Source organism: Argentina anserina, chromosome 1 (genome assembly GCF_933775445.1).
Source record: "Argentina anserina chromosome 1, drPotAnse1.1, whole genome shotgun sequence".
Taxonomy (NCBI): Eukaryota; Viridiplantae; Streptophyta; class Magnoliopsida; order Rosales; family Rosaceae; genus Argentina; species Argentina anserina.
In genome coordinates, this window is record NC_065872.1 from 20316645 (window position 1) to 20337426 (window position 20782).

The window sequence follows — 20782 nt, forward strand, 5'->3', positions numbered from 1 at the left end:
ACCCTAGTTAGGATTGCTAGGAACCTGTCCCTCTCCACGCAATCCGTTTAGTTCTAACCTGCCCTCCGCATTGGACGTCTGAGGCCCATAGGCATTTCATTGAGAATCTGACCCACAGGCGAGACAGATTCATAATTGACTATAGAGAGGTTCTATTCGTACCTAATAAAATATTACTTAGATCACCATTATTTTTCGGGTTTCTCTAAATTATGCAACAACTTTTCCAATTGTTAGCTAATGTTCATACGATAATTTTAATTCTTTCGTAAAAGATTAATTATGTGACAAATTAAAGGGAGTGTCGCTTATTCTTTATATGACAATCTAAATTTTCTCGCTGAATGTAATGTGTGTGAAATTAAATGAGGTGATTTTTCACATAGTATTTATTTGACAAAATTTATTTACTCGCTTAAAACTAATTGAGCGACAAATTATGGGAGACCATTCACTCGAGGGAACGTATGTGTGTGAAATAAATTAGGGTGAACTAAATTCTCCTCGAGGGGAGTCTTGATGAGATAAAACCTACAGGGTGTATATATCTTACCAAAAAAATTATATCAAGTGACTTTGTGTTAGAGAGAATCCACTCGAGGAGGACGTATGTGTGTGAAATAAAATCAGGGTGAACTATATTCTCCTCAAGGGTGTATATATCTTACCAAAATAATTCTATCAAGTCAAATATGGGTTAGAGAGAATCCACTCGAGGGGGACGTATGTGTGTGAAATAAAAACAGGGTGAACTATATTCTCCTCAAGGGTGTATGTATCTTACCAAAACAATTCTATCAAGTCAAATATGTGGAGTCTTGATGAGATAAAACCTACATGGTGTATATATCTTACCAAAAATATGTTTTCAAGTGATTTTGCGTGAGAAGAGATCTTATAAAATTCAAATATGAGTTAAAGAAAATTCACTCGACCGGAGGGCAAAGCTAACTCTCTTTGGAGATAATAAAAAATATAAATTAAGCATTTTTTTTAAATATGAAAAAAAATTACTCAAAATGAAAAAGAAAATAAATCATTAGCCATATATGAGATTTGTTGGGTTTTCCATTAATTTTCCTATAATTTTTGTTTTTAAAAAAATAGTGACTGACCTGCTTATGGAAAGACTCGAAGACTATGGGTTTGGGTTTCAAATCCTTGTTATATAGGTTCATCGACATTTTTTGTTTGAAATGGGCTGGTGCGGCAGGGTAATCAAGCATTTAAGGCTGCATAATTACATCGAGCTCTAGGGTTTTAAAGTCAAAATATATGATGGTATAAAAACCGTCATAAAAACGAGTTAGTTTCCAAATATAGTTGGATTTTTCTAACTAATAAACAAAATACTTTATTTAAAATAACTAATAATTAAAATACAGTAAATTTATTTATCTACCCCTTAATAATATACTATGAAAACTTGTTACTTATTAAGGATAAAAAAGTAAATGAACAAATAATTTTATATAAGTAATAGTTAAAAAAAACATAACATGCTGGTGATTTAGGGAGGCAAACGTAGTATGCTTGGGCTTTAATTCGACAAAGGAAAGGTTAATTAACTAGAGAGAACGAGATTGGACATTTAGATTAGTTCTAGGAAATATTGTTAGTGATATAAAATCCTATTTTACAAAGGAAATGTATGCAAGTAGGAAATCTTTAAGCCTTGTGGAAAGAGGATAAACAAATGTATATATAGGAAGATCAATTCATCAACCATACCTCACACATGGTTTTTGCACACATTACAAGGTATACGATGAAATGTTAACCTAACATATCATGGGGAGATAATCGCAGTCCAAAAATAGGTCGAATACTAAACAGAAAATTAAGACATTATATAAAAATAAATATCTTGGTTAATTTTCTTAATTGATTGGATCAAACATACAACATTGCTTAACAACAAACACTTCATTTAATAATATTACGTTCTAAACAAACTAATTAAGACATTATATCAAAATAAATATATATATCACGTACAAAGAGAAAAGCCCCCCAAAAACGCGACTTCAATTAATCCCCTCTTGCCAATAAATCCGGAAAACGTTGTGCTACCTCTCGGTAAAAAAAATCCTTCCTCATGCATATCTTGCATTTGTGGATCTTGTGACGTTGGCACAAGAATGTTATAAACGGTTTGGCACTTGCGCTTGATGAAGATCCCCCTTCAACCTTCATTTTCTTCATGCTCGGCCCCTCATTGGCTTGATTTACTACTGTCCTTGAGATGAGTATTGATTCTCTTTCTTCGGTCACCATTGCTCCGACCCACTCTCCTATATTTGTCTCTTTATGATATAAACATAACACCACTTGTTAAATGCATAACCTTCACTATCGACCATGGGGAACCATTCGGGTATGCCCAAGAACTTACCTTCCAAATGGTTGTTTAGACGAGAAATAATTTCCCCATTTCCAAACCAAGCCTTACTATCATTGTTCTGCGTCGACAGAGAATAGGGCATTCCAAATATAGGGGTGTATGAAACGTTTTCCCCTCAATGTTTTCCTTCCGACTTCCCTTCTGTTGCTGGCATTGACGAGTAGAAATTATTTTGTAAATGTCTGGAAGTATTGGACTTTCCTACTATGAGGAGGAGGTCCGATGACTGCTAATGTGACAAGCTCTTTTATCCCTGACACCCCCAAACCACCACCACACCGCCATCCAAGTGGTGAGCACAGGTCTTATACAGGGGCCCACATATTCCATTTCGCCCATGTGCCCTCTGCCTATAGACAAGTCTATCCCTTTTTGCACGCCTTGTCCATTAGGACATCTTCATGTCAGTCACCGTCGTCCCGGACTACTTCACCGCATTCAAGTACAATGTTGAGGAGAGTTCTGCAAAGCGCCTTCGCACCAAGAGCCCAACTACTCTTTGTCGACGGCGTTAGTTTTGTCGTATGGGGAATAGTATCTGCGGTGAAAACGTAGTAGTTACGGGTCCATAAATTCCACAAAAAGTACCCGAAGCACAAGCACCTCACGTGGTGTTCCACACGTGTAATCGATATTGGAAACCCTATATGGTCGCCGTCGTCGCCATGGTGGAAATCTGTAATTGTTTGTATCCCCATGTTGAAAGAGATATGAGTCGCATAGCCATCTAATCGTGGAAAGCAATAGGTGGAAAGCTCAAAGGGTGAGACCCTGAGAGGGAGTATCTGGTTTGTAGTGTTAATCCATGGAAAGCTACCCAGATCTGCAGTGCAGAGCGATGTGGAGGAACAAACCCGATTCAGATGTCTTATGTCCCGCTGAAGAAGGAAAGATACGCCGAGTTGGGCGATCCAGAAATAGTGGGTAAGTCGGAATTTAGAATCCCAAAAAGTATTGAATATAACTTGAATAATTTGCATAATAACCCTGATGTTGGGTTTGAAAACGACTGCAGGTCTAGTAGGGGTAATGGAGCAGGGTCTGACGAGGGTCACGCTGGCTCCGACAGAGAGGTATATTAAATTCCGGCGGTGGATTAGCAGAGAGTTTTGGATTGTTTATAAGCATCTAAATATGTAGTATTTTTTTATTTTCAGATGTATGTTTCTGAATATGCGCGGTATGAAGCTGAGGCGGCTATGAAGCAGAGTGATGGCCAAGCATGGCTGGGTGATGTTCCAATCATCTCCGGTTGTGATTTAATAGAATTTGAACGCGTTGTTGCCCGCATTTCAAACGAGCGTCTAATTGAAATAGAAGAGCTGGGTTTTGGACCGGTCCACATAATTAGAGGTATTAAGTTAAACGTTGAGCTATACCGTATGTTGCTGTCAAATTTCGATGTTAAGAATTCTACAATAAAGATACATGGGAGGAACCTTTCCATCACAGCTAAGGACGTGAACCGTCTGATGGGATTGAGGTTTAGGGGGAGAGAAGTAGATATTAACACCTCAACAGATGATGAGGTTATATGTATGCTGAAGAGAAAGCTTTGTGGGGATGAATCAGAAATATGTATGAGGAAATTGAGGCGAATGGTATTGTCAACTTATAATGACGAAGAGATGTGGAAGGTGTGTTTTGCCTTGTACGCGATGTCAACCGTGTTTTGCCCTTCCCTACCCGGTTACGTAGATGATAGACTTCTTGTTCCCCTGAAGAATGCAGGTCTTATTAGGACCCATAACTGGGCATTGTTTGTCTTCAATAAGTTGGTTGAAGGAGTGAATGCATATCAAAGTGGTGAACCAGTTCATGTGGGGGGCTGTTTGATATTCTTACAGGTTTTCTACCTGAGCGTACTCAGTGAAAGAATGTGTATGTTTCCGAGGATGTGTCTACCGGCGTTGTCATGGGGCCAGAATGAGTGCGACAGGATGTACAGAAGGATAGAAGGACTTGGAGGATTTTATGCAACAGAGGGTGTTTGGGTTTCCAAGAGACACTATAAATCCAGATCCACAGAATACTCTGGTTCCCGTGATTACAGCACAGGTTTGAAAACAAATGTTGTAGATGATATGGCCGATTTGAAGTCAGACATGGCCGACGTGCAATTTGCAGTCGGAAGCTTGGAATCAATTATGCAAAATGTTGTTCCTGAAATTGTGGAGCTGAGGAAGGTCATGACAACAATACGTGGCAAACTCTGTAACCTGAGGAGTGAGGAAGGGATGACTGAACTTGTTAGTCAAGTCAGGAAAGTTGTTGTTGCTAAGTTGAATGGTGGAAGTAGCTTTGTGTGCCGAGGGAGAGAGAACCAGTTTGGGGGCTCAGAACCTGTAAGTAAAGCATAACTTTTGTGTTATAATGTAGTAATTAATTGCTGTGAAGTCATTCAGTAATGAATAGATATGTATGTTATTTTTTTTCATTTTTATCACTTAGTCATCCATTCATGTCTGAACTACTAATTCTTGTAGCCTAATGGTGGACGAGGGGATGATAAAGTTTCATTGAATAGAGGAATAGGAGAAGTACGTGTGATGAAGGATACAGTGACATCAGGAGCCGAAAGAATTGTAGTTGGGAAGAAGCGTACAATCTGCAGTATAAATGATCTGTCTCCCACAAGCAGGGACCTAATGGCATACCTATTTAGCCGTAAGGGCCGTGATGGTGATGCATCAGGAAGGTAATTGTATGTTAGATATTGATGTTTTTTATTGCTTTGGTGTAATAAATTTGATCATGTTGTGCTTCCCTTTTATGCAATTTTGTTTCACTATCATGCTCTTTTGTAATCATAATGACTATTTCGTGAAGTTATGTAGAATCATAGTTCCGAATCATAAGTGGTTCATTTATTTTGTTAGCATGAAACACACACTCCGTTGACCAGTATATGTATTTGTTGTTGTTTTTTTGTTGCGACTTAGTGGTTTGGTTGGCATATTTGCAAGGGATTGTAATTTTTATGACAAAGTTGCATGTTGTTATTAACTTATTATAATATTGTAGATTAGGAGACGTAACCATTGTGTTGTTGACAACATTTAAGGATAATAAAAGTTGTATCCATATGTTATGAACTTTGTTCAACGATGTGTAGACAAATCCATTTAATAATTTTTGTTTGTAAGTTTCAGTCATGAAATCGGGAGGTTTGGTGACTTTACTGTCTGCCGGAGGGATCTAAAATGCCTTTGTCCTGAACATTGCCTCAATAGTGAGGTACTCTTAATCTGAATAGAAATATTGGGTTTAGGGTTTACATTGATGCGGTCGCATGTTCATTAATTTAGTTGCATATGATTTAATAATGCAGATAATCAATTTAATGGGTGCCCTGTCATTTGCAAACCGTCCGGAAACTTGGTTTCTGCCTACATCATTTTCGGTGTGTTTAAATTTTCTGGCTCCCTAAATATTAATTATTAATCGGTTATGGTTTGGCACTAATTAATCTAAAGACTGCTTGTTTTCTCTACAGGACCATGCTAAAACGGTTGGTTTGAATAGTCAAGTAGGTGGCCAGGAGGGTACAACAGCTGGCCTACGTAGTGTAAGGCCGTTGGTAGGCCCTCCCAATCAGTGCCGGAAGGTTAGAATAAATTCGGTCGACAAGAGTAGTTTTTTGGACCGCAAAACATGAAATACTGATATAAATAATTTTTATTGTTTGTAGATATTTATTCCTATATGCGACGATGTGGATGAGCACTGGTATCTTGCTGTTTTTAATGTTTATGCAGGTGAATGTGAGATATGGGACAGTTGTGAGATATTCGACTGCAATAACTTTCGCTCAACACAGGATAGGCGGGAGGATTATGCAAAATGCGCGGTAAGTTAATGGTCACAGTACATACGTTTAAATTGTTTTCCCTATAGATCAGACATTGTTTGTTACGTTTTGTTGATTAAAATGAGATACTAATTACTGCAGATTAATCTGATTGGGTCTTTGTTTGCGGAGGAGTTTGTATCTCTTCCCCAGCCGTCATCCAAAACAGGTGGATATGTCTTCACATATCCGACCGGCTGCCCAATCCAGCGAAGGAGGGAAGACTCCGGCATATTTCTGATTAGGAATATGCAGCATTATAGGGAGCGTTGGTACGAGGGGGTGAGTTTGTTGTAGTTTAGATCAATTAATATATGTCATACAGATTTTTTACGGTCATCATTAAGCCATCACAATTTTGTATGTTCAGTTTAATGCCGGGGACCAAAGAGTTAGGATTGCGCTTGAGATAGTCAACCACCCTTTGAATGAGTGTGCACAAACAGTATGGGCAAATGTACACCGTGAACAAAAGGAGAGAGCTGCAGGAGACAACGGTTTTCCCGGGACAACCTATGTAGGGGGCGGGGGCGGGGGCCATAGCATCATTCCTCCGTTTTCTAAAAAGTTCAAGCCCCGTGTCCCATCACGATCCTGATTTGTTACGAGTACCCACCTGTAATAAATCAAGTATTTGTGTTTCGATTTCCGATGTGACGTCTCATTTCGCAAAACTATATTGTCCTTTTTGAATTTAACTAAACTTTGTTGAAGTATTTAATCAGTTATTTGTTGTATTGGCTTATATGCTGCAGCTTACGAACTTCGCGTCGTTCAGTAATGTCATAGTTCCTATTTCTAGTAGATTATAACAGTATTGCAGCAATTTATTTAGGCTTAATGTTTTTTTTGGGTATTTCCCAACAATATTAATACAGCCCCCTTGTTTACTTATTATACTTTTGTAGTCATTACAATTACGTATATTGATGGAGATAGACATAAGAAGTTGGGCGTTGGGATATTTATGAACTTGCACAACAATTGTACTTGCACCAGTACAACATATGTGAAGTCAGAAAATGTCCCTAAACAGATAGAATGCACCCTTAATAATTTATCTAGCGTACACTTAGGACAAGTTGAAATCGCGAACCCATACGGAGATAATTTCCCGATCATATGATGCGGAAAAGGAGGTTGTAATCAACTTTTTCACCCACTGACGTGTATAATTTTCCTCCCAATGTCAGCACAAGTATCACCGTGGTTTCTGGTTCTTGGATGGTGATGATGGAAGTTCAAAAAATACCCAGTCACTAGCCTCCGTTTTATATATTTTGACACGGGCCTGGCTGGGCCAAAAGCATCCCTCACACATGACAAGATACCCTTTTAATGGAATAGCCCATTGTCGTAATGTATGGATTGGTGGCCTCCTAGTGTCTTTGATGAGGACTATAAACTAGATGAGTTTCTGCATTTTGTTTATACAACCGTTTTCTTCTTCTGTTGTCTTCCATTAAAGAAATCCAGCAAACAAATTGCCTTCGGCTCGGAAAAAAAAATGCCCCATTACTTCATCGACATTTCCACACCCTGATACCTAATCACTGCAACCGGTTAATTAAGGCGTTGTCTTCCCTTTGTACATTTTGTAGTGTGTAAGGTTTAAAACTTCCATTAGTTGTATTTAAAATGCAAAAAGTTTATATATGTTTATGTAATGTAATTGTACGTGGTCACAATAAAATATATTCTTTTCGTTACAACATTTATTACCTCCCAATTTCACAGTCAAGATTATGTGCAAAATATCCGCATATTTGGGAGATTTGCATATTGTGTTCTATTTATTCATTTGAACAAGGATGTTATTAACATTGACTATATCTAGCTAAACGCTAATTAAAAAAAGTATGGTTCTTAAACGCTCAATTTACAGTAAGATATGTCTTTACTCATGCATTTAGAATGTTTGTTGACAAGGATAAGAACTTATATATTAAAACCCGTTAAAATAGTTCCACAACTTCAATTACACCATTAATATGTGTATGTAACACATATCTTACTGATGCCCTTACCTTAACATTTTCCGTTAATTTAAAAACTTAGGTCTTTCATAAGAATAGACACATCGTCCACACTTCCTTCGATTGTAAGTCTCTTTCCATTCCCTTCAAATGTGGCCCTAACAATAGATGACGAAGATGATGCATTTCGATCCTCTTGACGTTTGTTTATTTTCCCCATAAATAGTTCCTCGGCCATTTTGGGAACATGAAATGGCCATGTCGGGGGGCATATAGATGCATTGCCGGGGGGGGGTGATTTTTGAATAGCCACCACTGCTTCCGTTAGGTCATTATAACCCTTGTAAATCAGTCTCTGGCAACCATGGGTGTTAATTCTGCATTCTACCCATGTCTCGTAAATTCCTGGTTTCTTTCCAACCCAAACCACATAGTATGCAAACCCCATCGCCTACATATAAATGTACAATGTCATTTCATAAGAACTGGGAAATGGGTTGATCTAACATTCTTTATCGAAAAACATATTACAGTTTACTTAATTTAGGAAAAACATATATAACAAATTTACCAAATAAATAAATTTAGTAGGCATACCTTTCCTATATAGGTTTTGCCGGAAAAATACTTGGTCTGAGAAGATACTATTGTCGAAGATGATGGTTGAGGACTATTGAAAATGCGATTCTGAACGATTCTATGATTCTATTTAGTCGGTGTCCATATGTCTCAGATAATTCTACAGAAGCGTCGATTTTATAGAGAAGGAAGGGGAGTATCAACAATAATTGGGTAGTCCCATTTTGATTCTTCTAGCACATGGTACTCATGTGGCCTGATATCGAACCATATGATTGACAAGTCAATAGGGAGTCAGTCTTTTGCTTAGTCTAACCCGTCAGAGATTCCCATCGAACCACTGGATAGTGCATGGGGATGTAGGTCATTGGGCCTTATATTATAGGCCTCGAAATTTAACAAAGACCCATACCAAACTTAATTACAATTCGACATCCATCCTGACGACGTCCCTACACCCTTCTATGTGCCTAATATGTACAATTAATGTAGAGTACACAGTTATATATAACATGTTACCTAATTAACAAAAACATAAACTTGTTTTATGCCTAGCACGTTGAATAGGATGTCCATCAAGTTGTACATATTTGTACAATACATTCGGACTCCGTCTCGATCGATGTACTGTAATGACGGTACCGTAAGGTTTTAGTTAAGCGGGTTCTAACCTTAACAAGTCTGTCTTAATAGGTCGAATGTTGATGTTGATGTAATGTAATATTTGTGGAGAAATTTTTGAAGTGCTACCGTAGCACCACGTGGTAATGCCTACTGGTTTACCGTTTCAATCACAATTTGACATGTAATATTTAATTAGAAATATAATATTTAATCTATTTTGAGTTTTTTTCTAAAACTCTACACCCTACACTCTAATACCCTAAATCTTAAAACCATACACCATACACCCTAAACCCGATACCCGAAACTCTAAACTCTAAACCCGAATAACTAGTTTAAAATCATCAATACCCATAAAGGTCATTTCACAAATAATAAAAATATGTTAAATTATAATTTTAGTTTAATAAATCCACGTGTCGAAATATAACAGATAAGGAGGACTACTAGACATTACCACATGGTATTACGATAACATATAAAAATTTCTAATATTAGTGGGTGCTTCAACAAATGATATGGTATAACCTAACTAAGTTTATGAACTTAACTTGCCTTAAGTTGTCAGCTTCAATTTCGATTTGTTGGGTCGGCACATTTTTATGGCCATTTCGCATTAGTGACTCAGGCCCAACTCAATTGGGTCCGTCATGGATGTATCGGGCCCAAAAGGATAAGTCGGAAAAGTGATGCTAAACCTTATTCAGACAGATGGATAAACTATTGTATTCCCAAACCCAGTACAACCCAAGTAGGTGTCAACTCAATCATACATTTATGATAGAATAGTAATTATTAATTTGCACGGAACAAAGTACCAGTACGAGCATGTTTCCACAGCATGGTAAAAATGCTGAACAAAGATGTGCACGCGCATGCACATATGTACGTACAAATTTTGGATAGACAAAATCAGTATGAACATATTTCCACAGTAGGGAAAAGATTATGAAGGCCCTAATTCCTCGAAAATTTTGCTCCACCTTTGAACCTTCAACTTTCAACTAATAGGATGATGTGGCAGCTTTACAACCACAGGTTTAAGTCAGGCCATTTTATTGGACTAAACTGAGATTTTGGCCATCTCTGTCCCGATGAGGTTTGGGGAAAAAAAAGATTGAGGAAATTAAAATTTAGAAAAATCGAAAGATTGATTTGCCTTTGTTTTTTGCCGTATGAAAGTAATTGGGATTTAATTTTTTTTGTCGCGGCATTACACATCATAAGACGGTAGTTATTAATTACAGAAGAAAACAAACAAATGCAAATTGGTTACATAGTTTATTTGTCTTTACCATCTCTTATTGAAGTAGGTTTTATTACATGAAGCACTGTCTTCATATTTCAAACTTCATCATTTTTCAGTCTCTTTTTCCCCCCTCCTCGCACTAACGACCCATTCAAACTGTACATTAAAAAAGCAAGCCTATATGGAATCACATAGCTCACCTCATAGTTGCAAATATAGCTGAAGCACAAACGTTTTGTATTAAGCCAAAAACACAACCGAAAACAAATGTTACTCAAAATTAGGAAGTCCAGCACATCAACCAATTCCCAAAAGCAATCAACAATATGAATTCCAGGTACACAACACGAACACCACTGGCCAATAAACCCTTTGAACCAAAAAATCCAAACCAACTAATAAACACAGCATAATCTAATCCCTTAGAAAGTAAGCTATTAACAGGTCTACATTAACACTCCATTTGAAAGTACAAAAAAACTGAACAGACCTTAAACACAAAATTTGGCTCCCATCATCTTTAAGTAAAACCTACAAACACAAAAATAAGTACTCATAAGACTCGATAGAGAATCCAATTAGTTATGTAATTATATAAATATAAACTCACATCAGAACTCCAATAATAAACTCATTGATTACTTTGCATCAACACTTACCCAAAGCAACATTCAATGTAATTACTTATTCATTGCTTACACATTACCGCACATTTCATGGTTTTTTTTTTAGAGTAAGCCATGAGCTTAGTTTATGAAACGTTTTTGTAGGTTCTTTTCAAGTGACTATAAAATAGAAATGTAAAAATTTTGGACAACTTTACTATTATTTCACCAGTGTCTATAGTTAGAAAGCAATGACATAAGATTTATTTTTGACCATGAATCGAATGGATTGCCTAATACGCTCGAGTTCATTTCAGGTTGCCCTTGCACGATTTAGCAAGATTTTATATACAGTAATTTAAATATAATGAAAATCCAACCTGCAAGTTTGGCACCAGATCCTTATATTTTGAATCCCCAACATGTTCCGCCTTTCAACCTTTGCACAATCTGAAATCAAATTGACAATCATATTTGCTCAGGCAACAAAAGATTTTGTTAATATATCTCAACAGTGGCTTGACCATTGAAAATAATAATGATAGTTGTTTTGACTTGATAGTTATAGGGAACTTCTATTACTGAAAGGGTATACCTATATACACTCACATCTTTAAAGTCATACACTTGCTGCAGTTGTAAGATAACAGCTCACCATTCCAATTCCAAAATGGATTCGCTTTATATGCCCTAAGCACATTCTAATTTAACCCAAATCCTTCTCCGACTAAACTAACAATGCATAAGAAAATATTTTAATCAGCATAGAAGACCCCAACAACAGATCACTCATGTACACAAACAAATGATATGAAAAATATTAATGGGAAAAAAACAACCATGTTCACCTAAAACAACTTTGGCAAAATCCATGCTCTTTGAAACTCACTCTCAATCATTTCACAACCTTGGTAACCAACTATCCTGAAACAATATTCATTCAGCCTATATATGAGTTTCATTTGCAGTGTACCACTATATAAAGTAATACCAAATGGAAAGCATCCTACACATGGAACTAAAAAAATTATTTGCACATTGAATCTGTATATCCATCTACTGCCGTGAATACTTTCATCACATCTATTCACATATTCCCCACAGCTTGAATCAGGTACCTATTAAGAAACCATCATAATCTATTACGTTATTAGAGGGAAATTAAACTCACATGTTATTTAATGGCAGGATACATAAAGAAATAGACAGAGGAGAAATATTAACTTAGCAAACTAAATTATGATATTTAAGTTGAATATACCATAAATTAACTACGCTTCCTTAGGGTAGTTTATTTATTTTTTTAGGCGAAACTGAGGCAACCCAGATAAGACGTGAGAAAGAAGGGCCTTGTGTTTAAGCTCTCCGACAAACAAACAAACAAAATTGCGTTAAGAATGAGTTTAATCCATGGTTTGGAATTCAAGAAAGAAAAAAAAGACAAAGAAACTTATCACTAACCCTATGACCATACTATTAAAAGTATAGAGAAATAAGATTTAACAAATAGATACCGTAAGAAGAGCCTCTAGGACAAATTAGTACAAATTTACAGAACCATTGACAAAATTTGCCAATAGGGAATGAAGAGATCAATTTACCTTCCACAGTTTTCACACTTCCTTTCCCGACTGGGGATTTAAGATGTGGATTTTTGATAATCATCAGTAACCTAATTCTAACTTTCTTCTTATGTTATTGGGACTATTAATAAACCTCTAGGACCCTCATATAATTTTAAATCTCTTTTTTATTTGGATCCATCTTATGCAAGAATTGCACCATAAGGAAAAATAGATAATCAAAGGAAAGGGTACGTAGGAATTAGAGAGATTGTAACTCCTCAACCTCTTAGTTTATAACCTTAACATAATAGTGTATATCACCTCTGGTTTATGTTTCCTAGTTGTAGGGCTAGGTTTCTAGAAGAAATCTAGAAAGGGCATGCAAAATAAACATATTAAATTTAGATAGGTCTGATCTGACTAAATTATATGAAACTGGGCTCAATCGAGTATAGATGACTTGTCAAAGACTCGAATTCTACAACCACCAACCCCATTTTGGCTATGAGTATGAGGGAGGAGAGTCTGCTTCTTTTACATCCCTGCTTTCTTAAAAACCCACAGATGGAAATCCAAAACAAAGTTGTTCATTAAAAAAAACACAATTAATTTACCCATAGTAATTTTTCAATCTAGAAAATAAAACCCAGTAATCATCAACATACAACATTAAAAAAAATGTAAACCAATAACTATTTATATGCAATCAATCATCATGACATCAAATACACAACACTACTTAAAACATAAGCACTCTGACGAAAGTAAGAGCTTGCTTTGTTGATTTTACAATTAAGGCTGCCAATGAAGGAATCGATGAACTGTGTGTTTCGAATTTGTAATAATGATGAACTAATCAAATTCAAAATATTCACCATCAAAGAAATTAGCAAATTCGATCATAAACGCAGGACTCACCGATTAGAGAACTACATAAATTGATAAAGAGAAATTCTTCAGGACTCACCTTTTAGGAAACTCTCATTCCTCATAAAAATTATGTTCTTGCGTGTATCTCTAAATCTATTACCCTCTCTTATCTCTGCAACAACGAAGAAATGCAATATAAACCCAAGATTAAAACTGAAACCAAACAAAATCCTGATTTCGTTCTCATCCTGATTTTAAAACTTTAGGAGTTTAACTTTATCATACAATCGGCACCAATTTATTGGTAAGATATCAGATGAGATCCCTATGTATAATCTTAAGCGCTTAACTATATGAAATAGCACAATAATATAGATCAATGTCTTTTGCATTGAAGTTTATCTTGATAATTTTGTTACTAATTTGATTTGGATTAAAGTGCATCTTAATAAGTATGTAAATATTATGTAAAAGTTAATAGTGATCTCATCTGGAACCTTTTTTTTCAAAGTTCAAGGTCTAAGATTTTCACTTTACTTTTTGATAGTAAGAACATTGCAATATGAATAAGTTAATAAATATCATCTGATATAATTTATCTATTCTTCTCTCCTAATTAAAACTACTATAATCGTTAAAATAAATGAACAACTATAATAGAACCGTATAACAAATGCTGAAACAAATTATTGAAAAGAAAAAACAATGAAAATGAAGATCCTTAAGAAAAACACCCTTACCAAAATAAATTGATAGACCTCGAACCAAAAAAGACTTATCGTAAGCAACTTTAATTTAATCATACATAAACCAAATAAATGTTCCTAATGATTGACCCAAATCCCAACCAACTATGTAAGCAAACGATAAGAAACTGTAACACAGCTAGTTATTGGAGAGATGCTTACTATCTTGAATCAACCACAAAACTCAATCCACGATTTCAAATTCCTAAGACCCTGGCATCCTGAAATTAGCATGAAAAAATCAAATCAATTTTGAAAACTTTCATCATAAACAAAAATCAATACACATAAGGCATCAACAAAAAAGGAACTTATTAACATAAAAGTACTCAAGCAAACATGTTTCTGGGTAACAGAAAGCTTCAACAAATTGCAATACAATTACTAACTTTATTAGCTGCATAAATAGGTTATGGGATTAAGTCTATGTTGCAAGCAGTCTCACTACAACACATATTCAAATATTTCAATAGTTAATTGGGCTGTCATTATAATTTGCAGAAGACTCAAGCACACATCCCTCATATTTTACTTCCATCTAGTATTTACTATTTCCCCTATTTTGATTCAGATCTTACAGTCTTGCTCCTATTTCAAACCTTAAGCATTTATCAGACAACTAATGATAAAGAATTTTAGAAATATTTTTATCATTGAGATTGTGCTTTTCAACCTTATATGCACACACTGGTCTATCTGCTGCTTACAACCAGCCTGACAGTTCTAATTGACAAATAAACTATATGTATGTTCATTCTGTATATGAAATTCACCTGGTATCCATATGTATAGCTTCAAGCATCTACTTTATGTTATATGACACTTATATTGATTCATTCACGCACCCAAATTCGAGATGTACCAACTAAGAAGCTTTACAGGACAATACCTGAGTTGAAAGGCTAGCTTGCAATGTTTTTGTGAATTTGTTATTTGCTATGTTTCCTCTGTAACTGTAATCAATCATCATCGTTGCTTTTAGTCTTTAAAGACTATGTCATCAAGCCGTAAAATTTATAGGCATGGAGATTACGAAGCTACTCTATGAAACACAAAAAAACTTTCACATCAGCAACCATTTTCATAAATCGGCAAATACATTAAAAAATGCTCTAAATGTAGTTTAAAAGTAAGAAAAATACTCCCCCATTGCTATACGCTGACAAAATTTATAACATTTTGTACTTATCTAACTGTACTGATATGCAGAATCAATTATATCAAAATAAAATTTGCAGTGCAACACAAATGAGTAATTATTTATCTATGAATGCGTTTTCTTATTCTTTTTCTTTTTGGTTCTATATCATTCAATTAATCTTGTTTTTTTTTTAATTCCTGTAAAACCAACTCATAAGTCTGAAGTAAATGCATACCGACTGACAAAAACAAATGGAAACCACAATTTCTAAGAAAGACTGAACCTGAGATAAGAAAAGTGACTACCTATTTCTTCTTCTTTCAGTCCTCTTGATAGAAACTACCTTCAACCTTGCAAAGACAAACATATAAGGAAAAACAAAGAAGACGGAGCCACATACAAAAATACTAATCAATCGGTAACAAAACGATTACTTATAAAGGGAAAAACATAATCGCCCAACCAAATACATAAATCAAATTAACAAAGAATCACAAAAACAAAACTCAAAAAGCTGAGCCACACAACTAAATACAGAAATCAAATTAACAACCCCAAAACCACATTTACCCTTCCTATTCAGAATTACACGAAATCCAAAATCCCCAAATAACAGAGAAATAATTTCAATTCAATTCCCAAATTCCCATTTAAATGAAACCCAATCCTCAAAATAGAGAACAAAAGCAACAATTTTCATCTCAAAATAAAGAGTACAACCAATAAGGGAAAATATCTTAAAGTAGAAAATAAATTGAAAGCTTGTAAACTTTCAATAATATACCTTGTCCAAAAGCAGCAATCTGAAGTTGGGTAAACATAATATTCATCCATTTAAGTCACATTAAGAGTAGATTAGTTAGCAAAAAATAGATGCAGCAAAGAAATACGAACAATAGATGACAATTTAATGGAACAAATGATAACCCTTAACAACCAAAAATACAAAAGACAGCAGCCTAGATAACAAATAACCACAACAAAACTACAAATCACTCTTCACATAGAACTAAAGAGAAGCCATTAAGCTCGAAAAGTTTTATCCCGTTTAATAATTGAGCCATTGTCAACTTGAGCAATGTTATCTAATAGATATTTTTTATTTTCATATATCTTCAACCAATAATGGATATTTAATCCACCTCTTAGCTAGTAGGTTGCTTACATACCTAATTTGAGTGGTACATGAACTGAGAGACATATCGCTAAACCTAAATGTAAACCAAACCAATAACTGGTCACAACGACTTGACATTGACACAAATTCATTTTTACAAACCCATCAAATTTATATAAGGAAGACCAATTCAATACCATCTACAGACCCTCATGAGCAAGAGTAGTCTAATAAAGTTTCACCTGCATGGATTCCATTCTCATGCAACCATAGAGGAAAGACTGCAGCAACACTTGAGCGCCTCTCTACATACAAATACAAAACAGAATATATGCCGATATATTAATTTCGCTAATTATGAAATAAATTTTGCTAACTAATCCACTCTTAACTTGTCTTAAGTATATGATATTCATATTCTTTGCTATTATAAGTAAAGTAAGCTAAAAGTTGGAATGAGTCATGATTTGATAAAGTTGATGCATGAACATAAACAACTGACGATGACAAAAACACAAACACATAATGAATAAACTGGTAGACCAACCTATCAATAGCCATACCTGTAACCGAGAAAGCCGGACCCCCTTCCTTCTACAACATGATGACAAACCAACCTAAAACATCACTAAAATCGCAAATCAATTTGTAATCTATGAGTTAACATAAAGAAGAAGAAACTTTAGACCCTAAACCATAATCATTATACTTGTAATCCAAAAATGCAGAATCCCCTTTCCACTTCTTCACATGTCCACCAAAAACCTGTTATCAATATTTATTTTTTAGTTTTCAAGATTCAAAATGAGAACCATCCGCAAGGCCATAAACCAAGAACACATACTCTTGTTTAAGAATCGATGAAAGCATTAAAATAAAAAAATTACAGAAGACGATTGGGACAATTGCAATAGAAACTCTGAATCGATCATATACATAAAGTGCATACCTTGACGAATTGATTAAGAAAAGCAACCTAGGTCTCTATCTCTATCTCTCTCCCTCTCTTTTTCACTCTATTTTCATTTTGTGAAGAAACAATCAGCACCAATTAAACAACCCAAAAGCAACCCCGTGGCTAAACAACTAATCATACAACCACGCATAAGAACAATCAACCAACAGCAACAATACACAAAAATCAATACAACCGAATTCAATTCTGGAGAAAAAGCATACAATTTAACCAAAGCACGATCACCCAACAAATTCAAACCTTTACCTTCTTCTTCTTCTTCTTCTTCTTCAGGAGCCTCGCCAAGCGGCTCAGTCCTCGATCCACCTAAATCCAGTTCAGTCCTCACTCCACCCGAACCAGACTCCTCCTTCTTCAAACCACCTCACTGTCCTCTTCAATCCCATACCCATCGATCGTCACTGCAACCCGACTTTGAGAAAATTGGAATTGAAGCAGTGAAGAACAGTTGGAGATTAAGCTCCGCTGTGGAGCTCTGGCAGACTTGCCGGCCTTTATTTGGGTAAATAAACTTCATATCTTCTTACCCGACTCGATTCTCCATTCGATTTCACAAACTATCTTCTTCCATCTTGCCGCCGCACTCTGGCGTTAAGCTTCTTTGCAACGACGTTTTGGAGCTCCAGTGAGCTGAATCTATCAATTGAGGTAATACCCAACTTCACTTTTCATTCCAAAACCCAACATCCCTTTCAATTTGTTTGGAAACACCTTCTAATACCGTCCTCCTTTCTCCGCCGTGACCTCTAATGACCACCGAACGAAGAAGCAGAAAAGTGTACTGTGAACACTGTCAAGCCGTGAACAGTAAAATCCACCCACGCTTAATAGTAGGGAAATGTATTTAGGAGAAGACGAGTGTTTCTCGATGACCATCTTAAAGATATAGACCGTAGACCATGGAAGATCGATGGCAGTTCTGTTATGCTTGTAAAATCTGCATGCAGAGTAGACAATGATGTCATGTCCCCTATTTCCTCATCCAATTTCTTAAATCTAAAACAGCCATCGAGAACAAGAGTTACTACAGATTTTAACTTCAAGAAATTCCTCGGAAGCTCCTCAAGATATACGCAGTCTACCAGATCAACCAAAGAAAGTCTTCTGAGTACTCCAACGGAGTGGTGAATTTCTGACAAGTTTTCACAATCTCTGAAAACTAATTTCTCAAGATTTGGGATAGTTGAAAACTCTGGTGATTTTTTTTTTTAAGAAAGTGGAATAACTGAGATCAAGAATCTCCAACTTGGCAAAGACATGTTAGACAAGGTTAAAACAAAAAATGAAATTAAGAGAACATCATGTTGTGAGCAAAATCAAGGAAAAAAAAAATTAGAGATAAACTCAATTTTGAAGCCCCCTTTTAAAAATAAATATATACCCTATTTTTCTTTAGATTTAGACTTAATTCATATATATACTAAGCATTTATTATTGTTATTTTTATTCATTTCTTTATGTCTTTATCATTTTGCCCTTCAGATTGACTAAAACAAAATTTAGTATTTTCTCAATTTCAACATAAGTTTGAATTTTGAATGCTAAATTAAAATTTAGCTCCATTTAAATGCATCATAATCAATTACATTATGACTTTCTTGATTTTATACCTTAAGTGTATGTGTGTGTGTGTATATACATATACTTGTGATAGATTTTTATTTCCTAATGTGCAGGTAATACAATTTCATATTTTACCTAGAGTTCAAAGTCCCATTTCATTTGAATCTTTAGAAAAAACTTTTACTTGCTTCAAAGAAATTAGGGGAAGAAGACAAGCATTAATAATTTTTCTTACATGTGACTCAACAGACCGACTGATAATCGGAAAATTACTTTGAAATAAAAGAAAGGGTTGGAGAAGTGGAAGAAATGGCTCAAATGAGAGTAAGAGTTTTGCATATTCACTTTTACACTCATAATTAGTGTTTTTTTACAAGCACGAATGATATCTGATTATAAGGTACATGGTGATCTTGTTCTTTTTTATTTTTTCTCTTCTTTTTAGGGATATTATTATGATCGAGATAGTTTTTTAGTTATAGTTATTTACATTTCTAATTTACCTATTATGTAGGGCTTGAATACTATAACCTTCTAACTAAAATATAGGTATAATGTAGTGACAAATCTAACGAAGAGGTATAATAAAAAAAATGAGTCTAATACATAGGTATCAAACGAAAATAAATATAAAAATAAATTTCCTACACACCAGATGATTTTCAAAACCTCAAGTTAACTACAAAAAGTATCTAATCAAATATCCTATGCATATAGCCAAAAACTACCTATATATACATATCTTCTATAAATCGAAATTCATTTTCACCTAAGTTTTTTCATATGTTTTATTAAAAAGTTCCATGATTTTCTCAATAATTATGAAATTGATTGAAATAAAATAGTTAGTATTATAGAATAATTCATAATTAAGACATAAAGTTAATTAAAAAAACGTGAATTAAGACAAGGAATTACAAATTTGTAATAAAAAAATTAATATAGTGAGCTTAAATTATGGAATTTTGTACATAATTTGCAACAAGGATTGGATGTAAGCTATAATTAAGTGATTTAGAAATATCTTATTGTTTGTATCAGTGACAAGAAAAGTAATTTTAATCAATAGTAGGTTTGGTTTCTTATATTAAATAATTTATTTTTCTTTTTTTCTTCAACTTAATTGAAAGAGTTGTAGAGGTGGGTTTATTTTAAAATGGGTGTTGATTTTTGGGTGTATAATGAATTATCCAAAAAAAAATTAGTAGTTCAATTATAGAAAATACCCTAGAATCTTTCCAAACGTAACTGAGTTCAGCGGTGGATGCAAGGCAAGAGCTGGGGGGCTCAAGCCCACCCCATAATTTTGGAAAAAAAACTTAGGTATATATATAGTTTTTGGTACTACACTAAATCATTAATACTCTCACTCTATATATTCTCTCCGATATAATTCTAAGTTCTCTCAGTCTCTCACTTTTTATCAACTGTTTGGTACTACATTAAATCACTAACACTAACACTCTCACTCTCTATATTCTTCCTGACATAAGTCTAAGTTCTCTCAGTCCTTCACT

At 34.9% G+C, this 20782-nt stretch overlaps 2 protein-coding genes and 1 long non-coding RNA gene across 3 annotated transcripts in view; 1 reads left to right on the forward strand and 2 right to left on the reverse strand.

The window, feature by feature from the left end:
- The window catches only part of LOC126803709 (disease resistance protein TAO1-like), a 99971-nt gene that overhangs the window by 75677 nt on the left and 3512 nt on the right, over positions 1-20782 (reverse strand). The gene's annotated exons all lie outside the window — the stretch shown is intronic.
- Positions 3065-7013, forward strand: LOC126797731 (uncharacterized). The gene is made up of 10 exons (XM_050524438.1): positions 3065-3328; positions 3420-3477; positions 3562-4749; positions 4891-5102; positions 5557-5641; positions 5736-5807; positions 5901-6011; positions 6096-6254; positions 6357-6536; positions 6625-7013. The coding sequence occupies exons 1-10, from the start codon at positions 3210-3212 to the stop codon at positions 6850-6852; spliced, it is 2412 nt and encodes an 803-aa protein (XP_050380395.1). The 5' UTR covers positions 3065-3209; the 3' UTR covers positions 6853-7013.
- On the reverse strand, positions 13833-15476 carry LOC126797807 (uncharacterized). The gene is made up of 3 exons (XR_007672470.1): positions 15358-15476; positions 14631-14689; positions 13833-13894 (listed from the first exon to the last, which is right to left on the reverse strand). It is a non-coding gene; the product is annotated as an uncharacterized LOC126797807 (long non-coding RNA).

Bases quoted from the DNA above. Each gene is read 5' to 3' on its own strand.
- LOC126797731 (XM_050524438.1), top strand. From the start codon at position 3,210: ATGGAAAGCTACCCAGATCTGCAGTGCAGAGCGATGTGGAGGAACAAA. The intron at 4,750-4,890 runs GTAAGTAAAGCA...TAATTCTTGTAG, and splicing joins AGTTTGGGGGCTCAGAACCT to CCTAATGGTGGACGAGGGGA. The intron at 6,537-6,624 runs GTGAGTTTGTTG...TTGTATGTTCAG, and splicing joins GGGAGCGTTGGTACGAGGGG to TTTAATGCCGGGGACCAAAG.